Raw genomic sequence first — 15,104 nt, forward strand, 5'->3', positions numbered from 1 at the left:
GACGTTCTAGACACGAATCAAAGTGGTCACTGAGGAGCACATAATACTGAGGTAAGGAAAGACGAATGGTACTCTGGCTGGCCAGGTTAAGAATATATATTGCATGTGTAGTAAGCCCTACATATTGCATTTTGTGTATTTGTTTTTGTTTTGAAAAACTAAAGTTTGTACACTAGGTTGCTTGCATTGCAAAACAATGTTCCCTTCTATGTTAACAGTGAAAGAGAGGTGGTGATAAAACTGTACACTTGTGTTTTAGACTAGTTAGTGGTGGTGTTGTAATGAATATATGAAATGTGTTTCTCAAATTATGTCCATCACTTTTTAGGCAAACAAAATATTAGAAGGACCTCTCAGTATAATGCAGCCCGACAAAACACCACCAGCTATCTTCTCAAAATTGAGTTGAATCAAAACAACTATGATAAGCATTAAGAAAAATACATACAAAATTTGATTTTATTGCTTGACTGTTGTATTACACCATTTAATTTGACTACACACGTGTACACAGCAAACTGAGTGAATTAATGAATGTACATATTTGTTGTTGTGAAGAGTTCTGGATATTTAACATTTTGAGTGTGAAATGTTTTGGGGTGATTAGTAGTCATGGCAAAGCTAATGTGTAATTTTGTAGTTATTCAATTTGAAATGTCTAGCTTTGAACAAGATTGCATGGTGAGTCATTTTGGTAGCACCATAATCAGTCAAGAGAATGTCACCAGACTTTCTTTTTGTTTCCCACTTTCCACCCCAGAATTATGATTTGTTTTTCAAAGAAACAGTAAAAATGAAAAAAAATACTTCTCCTGTTATTATTTTGACAGGTCAAAGCAGTGAAGAGCGTGTCCCTAAATGTCTCAAGACACTCTACATTTATCAGCCTGGTGTGGGCTATCTAGAGTGTGTTGACGAGTTTGAGCACAGCAGCACCATTAAGCGCCTAAGCCTTAAGAGAAGGCCCAGATCGGCCTTGAATAATGCAGAGAAAACACAGAATGACATTTCATCCAGCCAGTGGCATTCTGCAGAATCCCTGTCATTATCATCCAGCAGTGATGATACGAGACTTATGGCCATGTCGTCTACACCCAGAGGTCGACCCCCTCTTCCTCCACCATATGGTTCCTCCTCAGAAACCAAACTCTCCAGGAATGAAGGAACCATAGCCACTCAGATACTTCCCAAGTCAAAGCCTCAGCCCACAGCAAGATCTCATGCATTACAGAGGCAAAACTCCCTGGTGGAAAAGACACTTATGGAAACCCACACAAATTTGGATCAGGAGGGGACCATACATTCTCCACCTGAGCCCCATCCTCGTCGACGATTAGCCAGCTTTGGAGGAGTAAGCTCGACTGGGTCCCCCTCCCCCTTCACTGGCTTAGGCGCTTATAACCAGAACAACAACGGTAACAAGCCTCCAGGCACAGGAAGTGATATGTATCTCAATCTTAGCTCCTCAATGGCTAGTAGAGGTAGCACAGGATGCCTGAGGCTGAGCCCACAGAGCTCTGGAAGATCCACCCCAGTAAGTCTTGGCCCCATGCATCTGCAACATGTCCGTGACCAAATGGTGGTAGCTCTGCAGAAGCTGAAGGAGCTGGAGGAGCAGGTCAAAATTATCCCTATCCTACAGGTAAAGATTTCAGTCCTTCAGGAGGAAAAGAGGCAATTGATCTCTCATCTCAAGGACCAGAATGACAGCCTGGATGTAAATGATTTGAACTGGAAGAGCATATATAGCAAGGTTGATGATGAAGGAGTAGAGGGTTTAATGCAAAGTGACTATACTAGTCTTAGGGAGTTCAGGCAACTCACTGAAGAGATGCAGGAACTTGAAAGGACCATAAAAGGTGGGCACCTGCAAGCTCAGCATAGATTAATTCACAGCACGCTGCATGGCAGAACGACAAAGTCAGATGCTGTTGGAACTGAGAACACTAAAGACATTAACTTGTCAAAATCGACAAGAGAAAGCAAGTATGTGTACACGGAACAGGTAGAGACAAGGTCCATTGCAACAGGGGTTTCTGAGGTTAATCTTGGAATTTACACAGAACGAGAAGAAGAGTATGATTCTCAGCAACTAATAATTGAAGCTCTGAAAGACAAAATACGTCACTTAGAAGCAGAATTGAAAGAATCAGCATTGCAGACAGAGATGAGCCGTCTGAAACTGGAGCTTAAGACCGCAGGAGCAAGAAATCGGGTTGACAAGGCCTCAACAGTGCGGCCATCCACTGAGTGCACAGGCACTGAGGCCAGGCCTCACACAAAGAGCCAGGGGGTTGGTAATCACATCGAACTCCGAGACGCCGGTACAGGAGAGATGATGGGAGTGAAGAGATGTACTGTAGGAGTATCTTGCCACCCTGAGCTAAAAAATGTAAGCTCAGGACCAGATGTACCTATGAACCACTGGGAGGTCAGGGAGCGAAAGGAGAGGAGGGAAAAGTGTGTTGGGATACAAGTTATTACAAACACACAAGGAGTTGGCACAGAGATAGAAGTATGTAATGCGGGAACCAACACAGAACCAGTAGAGAATTGGGGGTCTGGAAAAAGAGAGATCAATTACTGTTCAGTGGCTTGTGGGGACTGTTCTGTTGATGTAATTATTAGTGAGGCAAAAGAAGTGGTATCTTATGGTATAAGTACAGAACCAGTCAGGGGGGTTGATATTGGAATCATGGCATCACCCCAGACAGTCTCACAGCGCACCAACACAGTAACCAATTCAGTGTCCCGCTTTACCAATACCAAAGATGCATTTAACATGGACTCCAGCACCAACACTGTCCTCAGTATGCAAGACAAGCACACAAACACTACTCAAACTGTTACAAGGACAGTGTCTGTAGGCAACGGGGTCAGAGACATCAAAAGTGCCAGAGAGACTCGCTCGATTGGTGTAGGAACTGCAATTCTGGTAGGAGGTGCCCTAAGACAAATGTCAATGTCCAAGATGACAAGAGATTTTGGTGTTGGCTTTACAAACATTCATGAGAATTACCTGGTTGGACTGAAAACACGAAATATGGCCTCTGGACCATCACATCTTCCCGATCCTATTAAGACAAGGAGCATTGGTGTAGGAGAGGGGAAGATATGGAATTTTTCAGTTTCATCTAGCACACCAGACCAGATGCCCCAGCAATTACCACAGTCCCAGTGCGACCCTGACCTGAACCATTACATAGAGAAGATGCAGAGATTCCTCCAGGAACACGAGGACCTGCTTACAGACAACTACAGTGACCAAAGGAAAGAAACTGCTGAACAGCAGAGCAGACCAAGAAATCGGAGCTCCAAGTCGTGCTACAATAACGAAGCTGTGACACAAGAAGGGAGCGAAGACCATCATTTAGATTCTCAGTCGCAAGGTAGGAATGAGGAAATTTGGTTTATTTTCTATGCTCTCGTGGACTTTAAATTGCCGTTTTCACCATTTAAGACACATAAGAAATGCAATTTTTTGTTGATGTAGCAAAGTTCCAGTCCCCAGCTCAACTCTCAAGTGACTCCCGAAAGAGTAGCAAAGGAAGTCCAGGTATCTGTCACTTGGGCAGCATTGATTCAGAGGTGAAAAGAAGGATACAAATGTTAGAACAACAGACATCTTCTACTCTGCAAGGTAAAATGAATGTGTTTCTATGTGTTATAATCCCTTTATGAACATCCATAGACTGTTTCTGGCTCGTACTGGTGGGATATGCAGCAAACATCCCAAGAATGCAATCTACATATGACACAAAAATACCCGTGTTCAAAAATACTCTATTTCAAGACCACCCCCAAGACACAGTTTAAACTTCCATGAATTTTAGAGGAAGTGGCTGTCTCTGGCTTGGTTAGTTTTTGAGGCATGCACTTGCAATGTTTGGAATGATATCTGGTTTTAGAAAGTCTCTTACCACACAGTGGTTTGTGGCTGAAGGTCTAAATTTGAATGAATTCACAGGAAGGGGTTGTGTCGGGGAATGTTGCCCTCCAAATTTGAAGGAATATAACTGTCAGATTAAGTGTTTTGTACCCGTTCAATTCAATTGCTGTGTACATGCTATGGTAACATACATGTCACATTACATTTACACGTCACAGTGATGTATTAATGAAGTGTAATGTATGTTGTGATTCAGAGGTTTGTGTTCCTTTGGTTGTTTTATAGACAGGCCATGTAATGTGAGTAAGCTGCAGTCTGTAAAGAAAAAACAAAATGGTGACCAAGGCTGCAGCAGCAACAGAAAGAGCATGACGTTTATGAAAGTAACCACAGGGTAAGAATCTGAGGTCAAACTTTACCTCTCTCTCTCTGTCTCTTTCTCCCGCCGTCTCTCTCTCTGTGATAAGTTTATGTGTGTTTTGCCCTCAGATTAGACCCTGTGTCAATTTACGAGCTCTCCGTCAGTGAGGCTATTTCTGTGGGAGTGAAACAGAGAGGAGACAGAAAATTAAAGGATGTTTCTGGCCTTGATGGAATACAAGCAGGAGATGGTGTTTCCAACAAGGGCCTGAGAGGGTCAAAATCTCAGAGACAACAGAGGTATTACAGCAGAGGACATATGGTCGTAACCACAGCCGATATCATGCTGACCAGAGCTACTGGGGCTAACATTGGATATTCATCAGAATTGGAAATTCTGATTCTACAAGTTCATGAAATGGCACAGTGTAACCATGGCTTTTGGTTACACTTAGGTTTGAGGTGATGCATTAGAAGCAACACCCTAATATATTTTACTGCACAAGTGTAAGATTTAAATAGTAAACCTGAATGTGTACTTGCGCCAAATAACAATATAATTTTATTCCTTTCAGGTTGAGGTTCAGTGAAAAAATGATTCCCGCTTGTGAAGCCTTAAGGACACATTTGAGCAACGAAACAGTCTTGTCAAGGAAGGAACTGGTATGTTTTGTATTTGTTTTTGGATTCAATGTTTGAGACATTGATGTTCCCTCTACGTGTGCAACCAAGTGTGTATGTGTTTGGAGGGGCATGTGGGGGTGGAGATGGGTGTGGAGAGTTTGGATTTGGGCACAAAAACTTCAGGAATGTGTCCACTCTGTAATTTTTTACAGTGGAATTTCTCTTGAAATCCAGCTAAAGTGAAAGGCCAGTGACATTTCACTATAATTTTTAACATATTAAGGAAAGAGGAGTGCACAAGAGGGGGTGGACAGAAAAAGACAGATTTCAGATTGACACTTGAAATACACACAAAACTCAGAAAAAATATTGAACTTTTCTTTGTGTAAGAAATTCAGAAGGAAAGTCTTTTCTTCCATTGTGTTTTACTGTTTGTGAGTGAGTTATGGGTTTATTGTGTCATTTCAGATAGATCTCTGTAATTACACACCCTGGACTTTCCAAAGCAGAAATTGCTCTGTCTATTGTAAATGATGGCATCTTGTGAGGAAGCATGTTTTTTGCACTCTTGTCTCCCTGTCAGGATGATTGTCTACAGACACTTCAGCATGAGTGGTTCTCTGTGTCCAGCCAAAAGGCAGCTGTTCCGGACATTGTGGACAACTACTTATCTACATTTCGGGGCATTTCACCAGCAGTGTTGCATCATGTAGCCAATATGGCTGATGGCAATGGAAACACAGCTCTGCACTACAGTGTGTCTCACTCCAACTTTGGTGTTGTCAAGACATTGCTTAAAGCAGGTAATATTCTCACAACTAAGCCATGTCATGTTCTTACAATCTTGCTGTATCCCAATGTGCTGACATGTAGACTCAAGAGTACAAGAAATATCAAATCAGGTGCCACCTTGTAAAGTGCAAGTCCAATTTGTGAAGTCAGGGAGTGAGAATTAGCGAAAAGTTCCTAGGCTCTCCCACAATGAACATGTACATGACTCTGCTCCTACAGTCTCTTTAGATCATCTTTTACCCTTTGTTGCAATGGCAGGTGAGGCCAGTAGCTCAAGGAAATGTCAGGACACAGATGTTCCAAGTGTGTATGTATAGGTGTATGTATAGGCTATGCAATATTAATTCATCCCATGCTACATGCTATATTTAAAAAGTGTAGCAGCGCAAACATATGTAGATTCAATTAAAGAGCAACAAATCACATTGTTCATTGAAAGTAGTACTCTAGAAGACTGCCTTAATTGTTTTAATACTTTTTAGATCCATCAATGATTTGGGTTGTGCATTATTGCCTATACATTACATTACATTACGGTCATTTAGCAGACGCTTTTATCCAAAGCGACTTCCAATAAGTGCGTCAACATAGGTAGATAAAAGAACTACAATACATAATCTAATTTAGTGTGAAAGGACCTGGCTCTGGAATAAACACTTAGACAAGGCAAGTAAGGGGTACTGTAGTTACATACTGGATACAACTAAAAAGTATCACCTTGTACACTCCCCACGTAATAGAATGTCTTCATGGAGACTTTAAACATCTAACGGTGGGTTCTTTCTTTCTAACTTTACCTTTTATTTGTTATTTTCACTTGGGTCAACCGACCACCATCTCTATAGAGGTGTGTAACATGAATCAGCAGAACGAGGCAGGATTTACACCCATCATGCTGGCTGCACTTGCAGCTGTGGGGACACCAGGAGACATGAGAGTGGCAGAAGACCTATTTTCAAAAGGAGATGTCAATGCTAAGGCCAGCCAGGTCAGTATGCCCACGTCAAAATTAATGGTATGGTGTTCTGCCTACAGACTCTCTTGTGTGCTTCTCTGAATTGTTTCCATATAATGTGCTCAGTCACTAAAGCTTGTATTTTCATATTAAAAAAGAAAACATTTCAATTAAAGGTACTCTTACAATCATTCAGTTAAAAAACACAGCTGTGAACACCCTTTACTAGAGACTGCTACTCGTCCTTTGAGACCACTACTATGTAACCTTCTTTTGACAGTACTTTTACTGTACTTTTTACTTCATTAAGATTAACACTGTTTCATGCTTGACCCCTGCATTCATTCCTCCAGGCAGGTCAGACAGCACTGATGCTGGCCGTGAGCCATGGCAGGATGGACATGGTGCAGGCACTCCTGGCACAGGGAGCAGAGGTGAATCTCCAGGACGACGAAGGCTCCACTGCATTGATGTGTGCAAGTGAGCATGGCCATGCTGACATCGTTAAACTGCTGCTGGCACAACCAGACTGTGATGCGACCCTGACTGACAGTGTATGAGTCATTCCTACAATGCACTTTCTTTGAGACTGGCAGCTTCAAGCTGTGAATATTTAGACCTATCTTTCATATGCTGTGGAAACAATGTGGGAAAATCTGTTTCATATTTGAAATGTATAGATTTAATAAGTTAGCCTTTTGGTAAATATATGACAAACAAAACGTCTTATAATGATTATAAATGATTTTGTTTGTATAGGATGAAAGCACAGCCCTGTCCATTGCATTAGAGGCGGGACATAATGACATTGGAGTGCTTCTTTATGCACATGCCAACTTCTCCAAAGGACAGACGGGGGTATGTTGGTCAGCATATTAACAGTGACACTTTGAAGAAGTAGACCCTTTCTTCGGTTTTTACAGTGTGTGTGTGCGTGTGTGCGTGTGTGTGTGTGTTCTTTGTGTCTCCACAGGCTGCTGCTCGTCATGGTGGCAAGTCAGTCTCTTGCTCTGGAGGAAGAAGCCTCTTTGAATAAGGTGATAGCGGCCATGGCCATTTTGTTGAATGGATGTGTCACCTATTAATTCAGAAGTAATCAGATAAATCTGATTTCAGTTTTAACAAGCATAATCTGCATGGGCCCAATTGTAGTTTTGTTTTATTGTAAGTGATGGAGCAGTAGCACAGGGGTGTCCAATCTTTTTTAGACATGCCAAAGGTGATACTAACCGTCTGTCCCAGTTGAGAGACAAAAACCAGTGGGAACTCTCACAGTACATGCACATCACCTGATAACATCAAGTAAAAGCTGGCCACACTACAGTGACATGATAAAACATGTTTTTCAATTTGAAAAAAGGAAAATTGATTTCCTCCTTAATGACACCTTTGGCCCTGTGAGGAGGCTGCTGGTTTCTCAATCTCCCAGTAAGAGCTAGTTGAGTGTGCCCTGTGTGTAGGATAACTTATGAATACAAACCTGATTGTGCCCCGTGTAAACTGTGCAGCTCCTCATTTCCATTCATATCCTCAAACTGATGTATTCTTTCTTCTGATGTCAATGCATCACTGTGCCAAATTTACTGAACGACTCAACATTCTTAGAGAATTTCATTGTTTTTTTTAACATTTCTACAGTTATGTCTCTGGATAACTGTAAACCCTGTCTGGGAGCGGTGATTTCAATCTGTTATCTTACTGTTGAAATCCCCAAACAGTATTTCATCATCTTTGAATGACATTTTAGCTTTACAAGAATACAAGTCTGTGATTTGACACCGTTGCTTCCTTTCGCCTGTGAAAATGGCCGGCTGGGCTGACAGTTAAGATTTTCGATCTCAATATTTCTACCAAAGATAAAAATGTAAGAATTGCAAATAAGAGGAACACAAATGTACAGCTTTCTTTCTTTTTGTGGAAATGATTTTGATTGCTATTCTAACCAAAGCAAAGAGAAAACAGGAAAGGGCAATTATTGTATTCTCTTCAGTGCTATTAAAGGAACTTTTGTTGTGATTTGGCACGATATAAATGAAGTTGAATTGAATTGATTTTGCAGTTGGCCTGTAAGTATGCAGTTTGATTGGCCATACAATCAAGATCTACTGGGCACCCTAAGGAGAAGCCTGTAGTTGGCATGGAAGCAGCCTGTATGTGTTTGTTTGTATGCAGGTGAAATGTATGAGGTGACACACATATACGAAGAACAATTAATAATCAATAACATTCAATAATTAATGACAGTCTAGTGTACTGACTACAAGATTATCTAAAGGCAAGCATGAAAGGGTATTATGAATGAATAACTATCATGATGTAATGGTAGCGTTTTCTCTAATCATTTTTAATTCTCATTTATTTTTGATTGTATTCTCAAAAGTAAAATAATCCTTTTTAAGTTCAAAAGGGTGTGAACTTTGTAAATCCATGTTTTACTGAATAAATATATTGTTAAAATCAGATTTCTGTGTGGTACCTAATGATGCCATGTGTACATAGTGTTCCCGGCTATGGATTGGCCGTCTTTTAACTACTGTCTACTTAACACATCATTTTGTATAAGTGATTGATAAGTTCTGAGCCTGCTGCTTGAAGAAATGACCAAACGCTGTAACGTTCTTGCAGTGAACGTGAATGTGAATGAGTTTTTTCTCTGAGCTTTGAGGGGGATGAGAGCATATAGAAAATGTACGGATGGAGGATGGTACACAAAAGGTATGTAATTAGCTTGCAGTGGTGCATGAGTTAATTGACAGTTGCTGTGAGTAGAACCTGTATGTAAGTCGGAAAAGCATGTGCAACAAATAACATTAATTATCGCGTCATTGCCTTTTGGTTTGTCAGTGAGTCATCAGTGCAGTTATTGTTCATGCTATTGCATGTTATTAGTTATGTTTGTGAGGGACAGAACAAAATGTTTACAGGTTCAAGTTGTACACAAAGTCACAGTCTGCGTACTTTAGGAACACAAGCAGTTCACCAATAGGGGGCAGTACTGCATCTTTTTCTAATCCAAAACCTTTTCACAAACAATCAAATGTATACTCTTTAAAAAACCTACGACCTTTAGGTGACAGTCGGCACCCATTACCTGTTCATGTGTGTAATATTGCACTGCGATTTAAGCCCTCCTTTGGCCATTTAAAGTCCTAAATGTTGTGCTGAGTGTTCTTTATGGGCATGCTATCATAACTGACAAGTCAATTTCATAGCAGCAACAACAACAAACTCCATTTTGTTTCATTTTCACTCATCCAAACAATGAAATATTATTCATTCATTCAATCTCGCTCTTACATTTCTGTTTTTGTTTTTTTTTTTGTTTTCACATACTTGTCCTGTCATCCTGTTGAGCCAAACTGCAAAGAACACAACAAAGGGCCTCAAACTCACAATCTTGTGATCACCAACCATTAGCTTTACTCACACCTGTCTACAGGGGGCTTCTAGTTAAGAATAGTTGAACTTTTTACAGCTGGAGCACACTGTAAAGTCCATTCACCCACCTCACTTTCCTGTGGGTGATCACGGGAAAGGGGTCATAAACAGAGACATAGGAGAGGAAGAAGAAATGAGGCCCGGTAAACTTTTTTTTTTACAGTGGGTTCCTCACAATGAAATCTGTTGTTTTAACAGATTAACAAATATTGATTTCATTCACACTCAAACAATTATTTGATGTTCTGGAGGACATATAGCTGTTCAGCAGATTTATACTACCATCTGTGGTCTCAGTGAATGGATGAAAATGTGTCCAGTGATTTTAACATCAAGGTCAGTTACAGCACCATCTAGTGGCGGGTAAATGTCGTTTAGTAGGCAGCAAGTAGTAGGCAACTTGTTTTGTCCCCCAGTTGTCAAAATGTGTATTTAAAGTCGAAACACTTATTAGGTTGGTTAGTGGAAATTGTATCTGACCGCAGAATAAAAGTCAAACGTTTATCACCACTTTTATTTTGGACTTCTAATAACTGCAACGTCACGACCATTAATTTTTGTTTTTAACCAATTTTCCATCCATGTTATTGTTTCTTATTGCTCTAATGCTCTCCATTAAAAAAAAAAAAATCTGTTCCTGTTGGTTTTATATTCACTGATGTTAAGTAGTTTTAGCAGCAGTTTATATTATAAAAGGCAATACATATAAAAGAAAACATATTATTATTATGATAATATTCAGACTGACCTAATGCGATGGCTGGAACTGTTTCTCCTTGGTGATGCGTTTGATGTCCGTTGGCAGTGATGCAACTCGCAGCTGGTTTTCCAGGTTTGGGTCAGTCAGTCTTGAGCGGAACCGAGCCTTTGCAAGAGTTTGTAGAGAGCTAAGAAGCTGGTAGCTGGAAACCTTGGAGCTTGACATTCAGCTCTGAGAGGTACTTGGTAATGTCCACCATGAAGGCCAAGACACGCAGCCATTTGCTGCCACTGAGTTCAACGACCGGTTTCCCCTTCCTCTCCATGAACGGCTTTACTTTACCCCATTAGCTCACTCACCACGAAGCTGGTTTCGAGCTGTAATGACGCCCGAAGTTAACCTTTTTCGTAACAGCCAGCGCGTCCCCTTAGACTAGGCGTACAGACTTGCCTCTCACTTCCACAAAAACGTAGTCGTTTATCCATTTTTCTTGGAAAAAACGACATTCAGCATCAACTTTTCGTATCTTCGTCGCCATGTTTGGCTACCTGTCAATCACCGATAGCAGGTGCGCTCTGTTGTGTTCAATGACTCTGACCTTGGCCCGGAAAGTCAAACACTCGCTCTTTTTATTCCAAGGTGAATTAATTGCTCTCCGGCAAAAAAATGTCCTACGTCTATTTAATTTGTGTGTTTGTGTATTGTCTCCCCACCCCTGGTATAGATACATACATGATTGATGTGTGATTTGACGGAGAGGTGAGTGAGGTCAAAGGCCAGATCCATTGAGCCTGTTGATGTCCATTCATGCTTGTTACACAATAACAATAAACTGACTGGTTTATTGGCATCAGGGGAAACAATGTCCATAACAACAAATAAGTACATAAATAAGGAATTCAGAGTAGAAGAGAAAGAAGAAGGCAGATTGTTGTCAGCTGGAGCTTAAATAGTCCTGCTATCATCAGGCAGATTGATCCAGTTAGATCGATCCACCTGCACTAGTACACTGTAGAGAGAGAGACAAAGCAAAACGTTACACAATCACATGTGCATATGGAAACCCTGTGCCTGAAAACCACCCAACCATTTTGTAGATGATTATCCAAGCTGGGGAGAGAAGTGCAATAATTGTCCAAATGCACCTTCAGACATGTAACAGCATATATAATAGCATATAAGGGAGCAAGATCTTCAGGACATCGTGGACTTAAATGAAGTAATTTCTATGTTCTGTTTGTTAAAGGGGAGAACACTCAGCAGCATAATAAAGTCATTAACTTATAAAAGCACTACATGTTAACTCAACTCCAGGAATTATCCATCAGCCCTGAATGTGCGGGGACAGGAGACGTGTTAGAACAAGTGCATCTCTACTGTCTTGTGGTCGTTCATTAATTTGAGCACTAGTGAAAGACACAATGAGAGATAGAAGAAGACAGTTTGCATCATAGAAACGAATCCGGATTACATGTGTTGCTCAATGTATTATCAAAAAAAACACTCACTAGAGGAACACAAAATGGTCGTTATCATCAATGCTGTGGTATCTCTGCACGGTCAGCCTGTCTGCGCTCTGATACACGGATACAGGAGCACACAGTGCCGTCCGCCTTTGATTATTGAACCACAACCTATAACCTTTGGCGACGAAATGTGATGGTAAGTAAGTCACCTTAAGAAGAATCATCATGAAGGTCACCAAATTAACTGATAGATTGTTTGTGCATCTATAATCTGGAATCAGCATTTCCCTTCGTGTGTAAAATCACTGAAACGTGAAAGGAGTGTAAGGTGTGTAAGAAATGTGTATGCAGACATAAATCCAGACAGTATTTTAAGTATAGAATAGTGGAAACAGTGTAGAAAATCTTGATTCAAATGAGTTTAGATTAGACTTAACAAAAAAAAAGTTCTATTGCTTTTCTCCGAGTATACTTATTATGGTCTGTATTTGGTTATCAAGTAAAGCAAAAAATGTCCTTGGACACATTGCCTGGAGCTTTGCCAACTCACTGTTATGTTAGTGGGTTTGAATTCAGAGCAGGTTTCTGTATGATTCCCATCTGTGTGTCTTTTCATCGTGTCCATGTTCATGAAAGAAAAGATCATCAACACTTTCCAGGCCGGCAGACACTGACATCATCTCCTGTGGATTCTGTCAATGAGCTCTCCACGACAGAAGCTGATGTATGACTCACCTTCTTTTTTTTTTTTTATATCATCGTCAATGTCGACAACGTATTTCTATGATCCTTTCCTAAGAGATACAGAATGTTGAGCTATTGATGAAAGGCTCACTGTGTTTGTTAATTGGCTACATTGACATGCTTGACATTACGACTCGCAGGGGGGGACCACTGATCAAAGGTACGCTTGGATGTGTCCGTGTTTGCACCACTGCTAGATTAAAATTGAATTCTGGCTTCAAATACGCCATACATCATTTATCAACATCCAGAAAGCCTAAACCCTGGCACAGAGGCCCCCTATTCCTCAGGGGCTTTGATAGCCGGTGCAAGAGAGGAGTGTTTCTCTGTGTCTGAGCAAACCAGGAGTGGAGCAATTATGTCATAAAAAAGTGGAACATTCATTGATTTCAGTAGTTGAGAGGCTAAAATGATTTATTTTTCTCGAAGAACATTGGCAGGGGATGTAAAAATGTTGTTATTTATTTTTCAGTATCTGCAAACATTTATGGGGGTAAAAAATGGGTTAAATCAGGCTCCCTTACCATGTGTCGCCCTTGGAGCTTTAATATGTGTGACTTAGCGCACCGGAAGTCTCTCCCCAGCGCCAGCAATAAAAATCAAATAATATACAAGGTCCACCATCAAATTTGCTGTTGCTATGGTAACACTCAGCAGTTTTGAGCAAGTGGATGTTGGGAGCGAAACGCCGCAACGTCAGGGGGTCTGCCAATCCCTGTCATTACATACCGAGCCATCATTTGTGTAAAGAATTCATAAATCTTAAATCTAAATTGGATTTGAGCAATATGCATTATTGAAAAGCAGAAATAAAGCAGGGCTGCCTCCGTTGTGCGTGTCTTATAGCAGCCAAAACGGTCGTGAGATCAAGCAGGCATATAGGGGGTACGAGCAGTAAATTATAATTTCATGCAAATTAATCCAGCAATTACCCTGATCCAATGGCCGTGCAGAGGAATACAATTTCTGATGCAATTTATTGGCATTTGCTGGTAAATGATTGTTGCGGCGAAGGGGTTGCCTTCCGTTTTGCAAAGCACAGTAGACTTGAAATTTGGGATTTGCACATATGACCAATATAAGACTATTAAAGTATTGAAGAAGACATTTAGAGGAAAAAGAGGCACCAAATGAGGGTTCAAAAAGGGTTCACTGTGGTCTGCCTAGTGACATTCAAAAGGTTTCACTCAAGGAATATTCCTTTTGGGCAAAACCCTTAATCTGGTTACAGTTGGCTGTAAGACTGAGGAATATTCTGCAAGAGTCAAAGTGTGACAAATGGCCTTGGCCAGACGATCGACTTAACTGTGTCATTGGATAAGAAACCTTCACTGTGGATCAGCCTGGGACCATCGTGATTTCTCCCTGGAACTCACAGGATTCCGATCCCTAATCCGAGTCTCTGCATGATTGAAAAGGACAGTTTGTCATTCTGAGTTTGATTTTATCTGAAGAATACACTTGGCAGCAATCTTATATTATCCTATGGAACGCCTATTGCAGTTATAAAATGACCAGATCCATGCAAAAATCCTAATGACTCATTCACTGCCATCCTGTTGTGGGATGATTTAACAGTATAACGTGTGTACTGTCCTCCTGTAGCATTTTGTAAATATGAAGAACCCAAATTGTTATATTGGGATATTTCCCTTTCTGTCTTGGTGCAGAATTTACAGTGTAATCCCACCGTATGAGGCAATATCTCATGTGTGACAATCACCCTGATGGAATTCTGGCTTAATTATACACGCATACATCACACACAAACACACTCACGCTTGCATATATGAACCTTGAATATCTGTATCGCTGCAGGCTGGGACTCATGGTTTAGAAGCTCTGCACGTCCTTCGCTGAAATGCACCAGCAAATTTTGTTTAGAAAAAAAAAAAAAAATGGACCCGATAACTTTAACAGCAGGGTAGGAAAAACGTCCGTCGACAGTCGATAATAAAAACATGCAGAGGGACAGACAAGCTTGGGGCCTTCCACATTCAGGAAAAGGACATCGGAGAGCTGCAGACAGGAGACGAGTATGGCATTTGTATTTTCCCCCAGCCCATTGATTTGTATATGAAAACATAGCGCTTTTATTCTCCCCCCTTCTGGGCTCTGCTTCTGAGTGATCAGCTG

General features: G+C 40.9%; 1 protein-coding gene across 1 annotated transcript; it reads left to right on the top strand.

Moving 5' to 3' along the window:
• Nucleotides 1–266: 266 nt before the first annotated feature.
• On the top strand, nucleotides 267–7,692 carry LOC143011023 (KN motif and ankyrin repeat domains 1-like). Its single transcript, XM_076163673.1, has 10 exons — nucleotides 267–3,389; nucleotides 3,494–3,640; nucleotides 4,175–4,283; nucleotides 4,379–4,549; nucleotides 4,825–4,912; nucleotides 5,457–5,676; nucleotides 6,511–6,653; nucleotides 6,974–7,174; nucleotides 7,380–7,478; nucleotides 7,594–7,692. The coding sequence occupies exons 1-10, from the start codon at nucleotides 719–721 to the stop codon at nucleotides 7,654–7,656; spliced, it is 3,912 nt and encodes a 1,303-aa protein (XP_076019788.1). The 5' UTR covers nucleotides 267–718; the 3' UTR covers nucleotides 7,657–7,692.
• Nucleotides 7,693–15,104: the final 7,412 nt, after the last annotated feature.

This window comes from Genypterus blacodes, unplaced genomic scaffold (assembly GCF_046128005.1).
Source record: "Genypterus blacodes isolate CSIRO-AG114 ecotype Tasmania unplaced genomic scaffold, CSIRO-AGI_Gbla_v1 ptg000133l_1, whole genome shotgun sequence".
Lineage (NCBI taxonomy): Eukaryota > Metazoa > Chordata > Actinopteri > Ophidiiformes > Ophidiidae > Genypterus > Genypterus blacodes.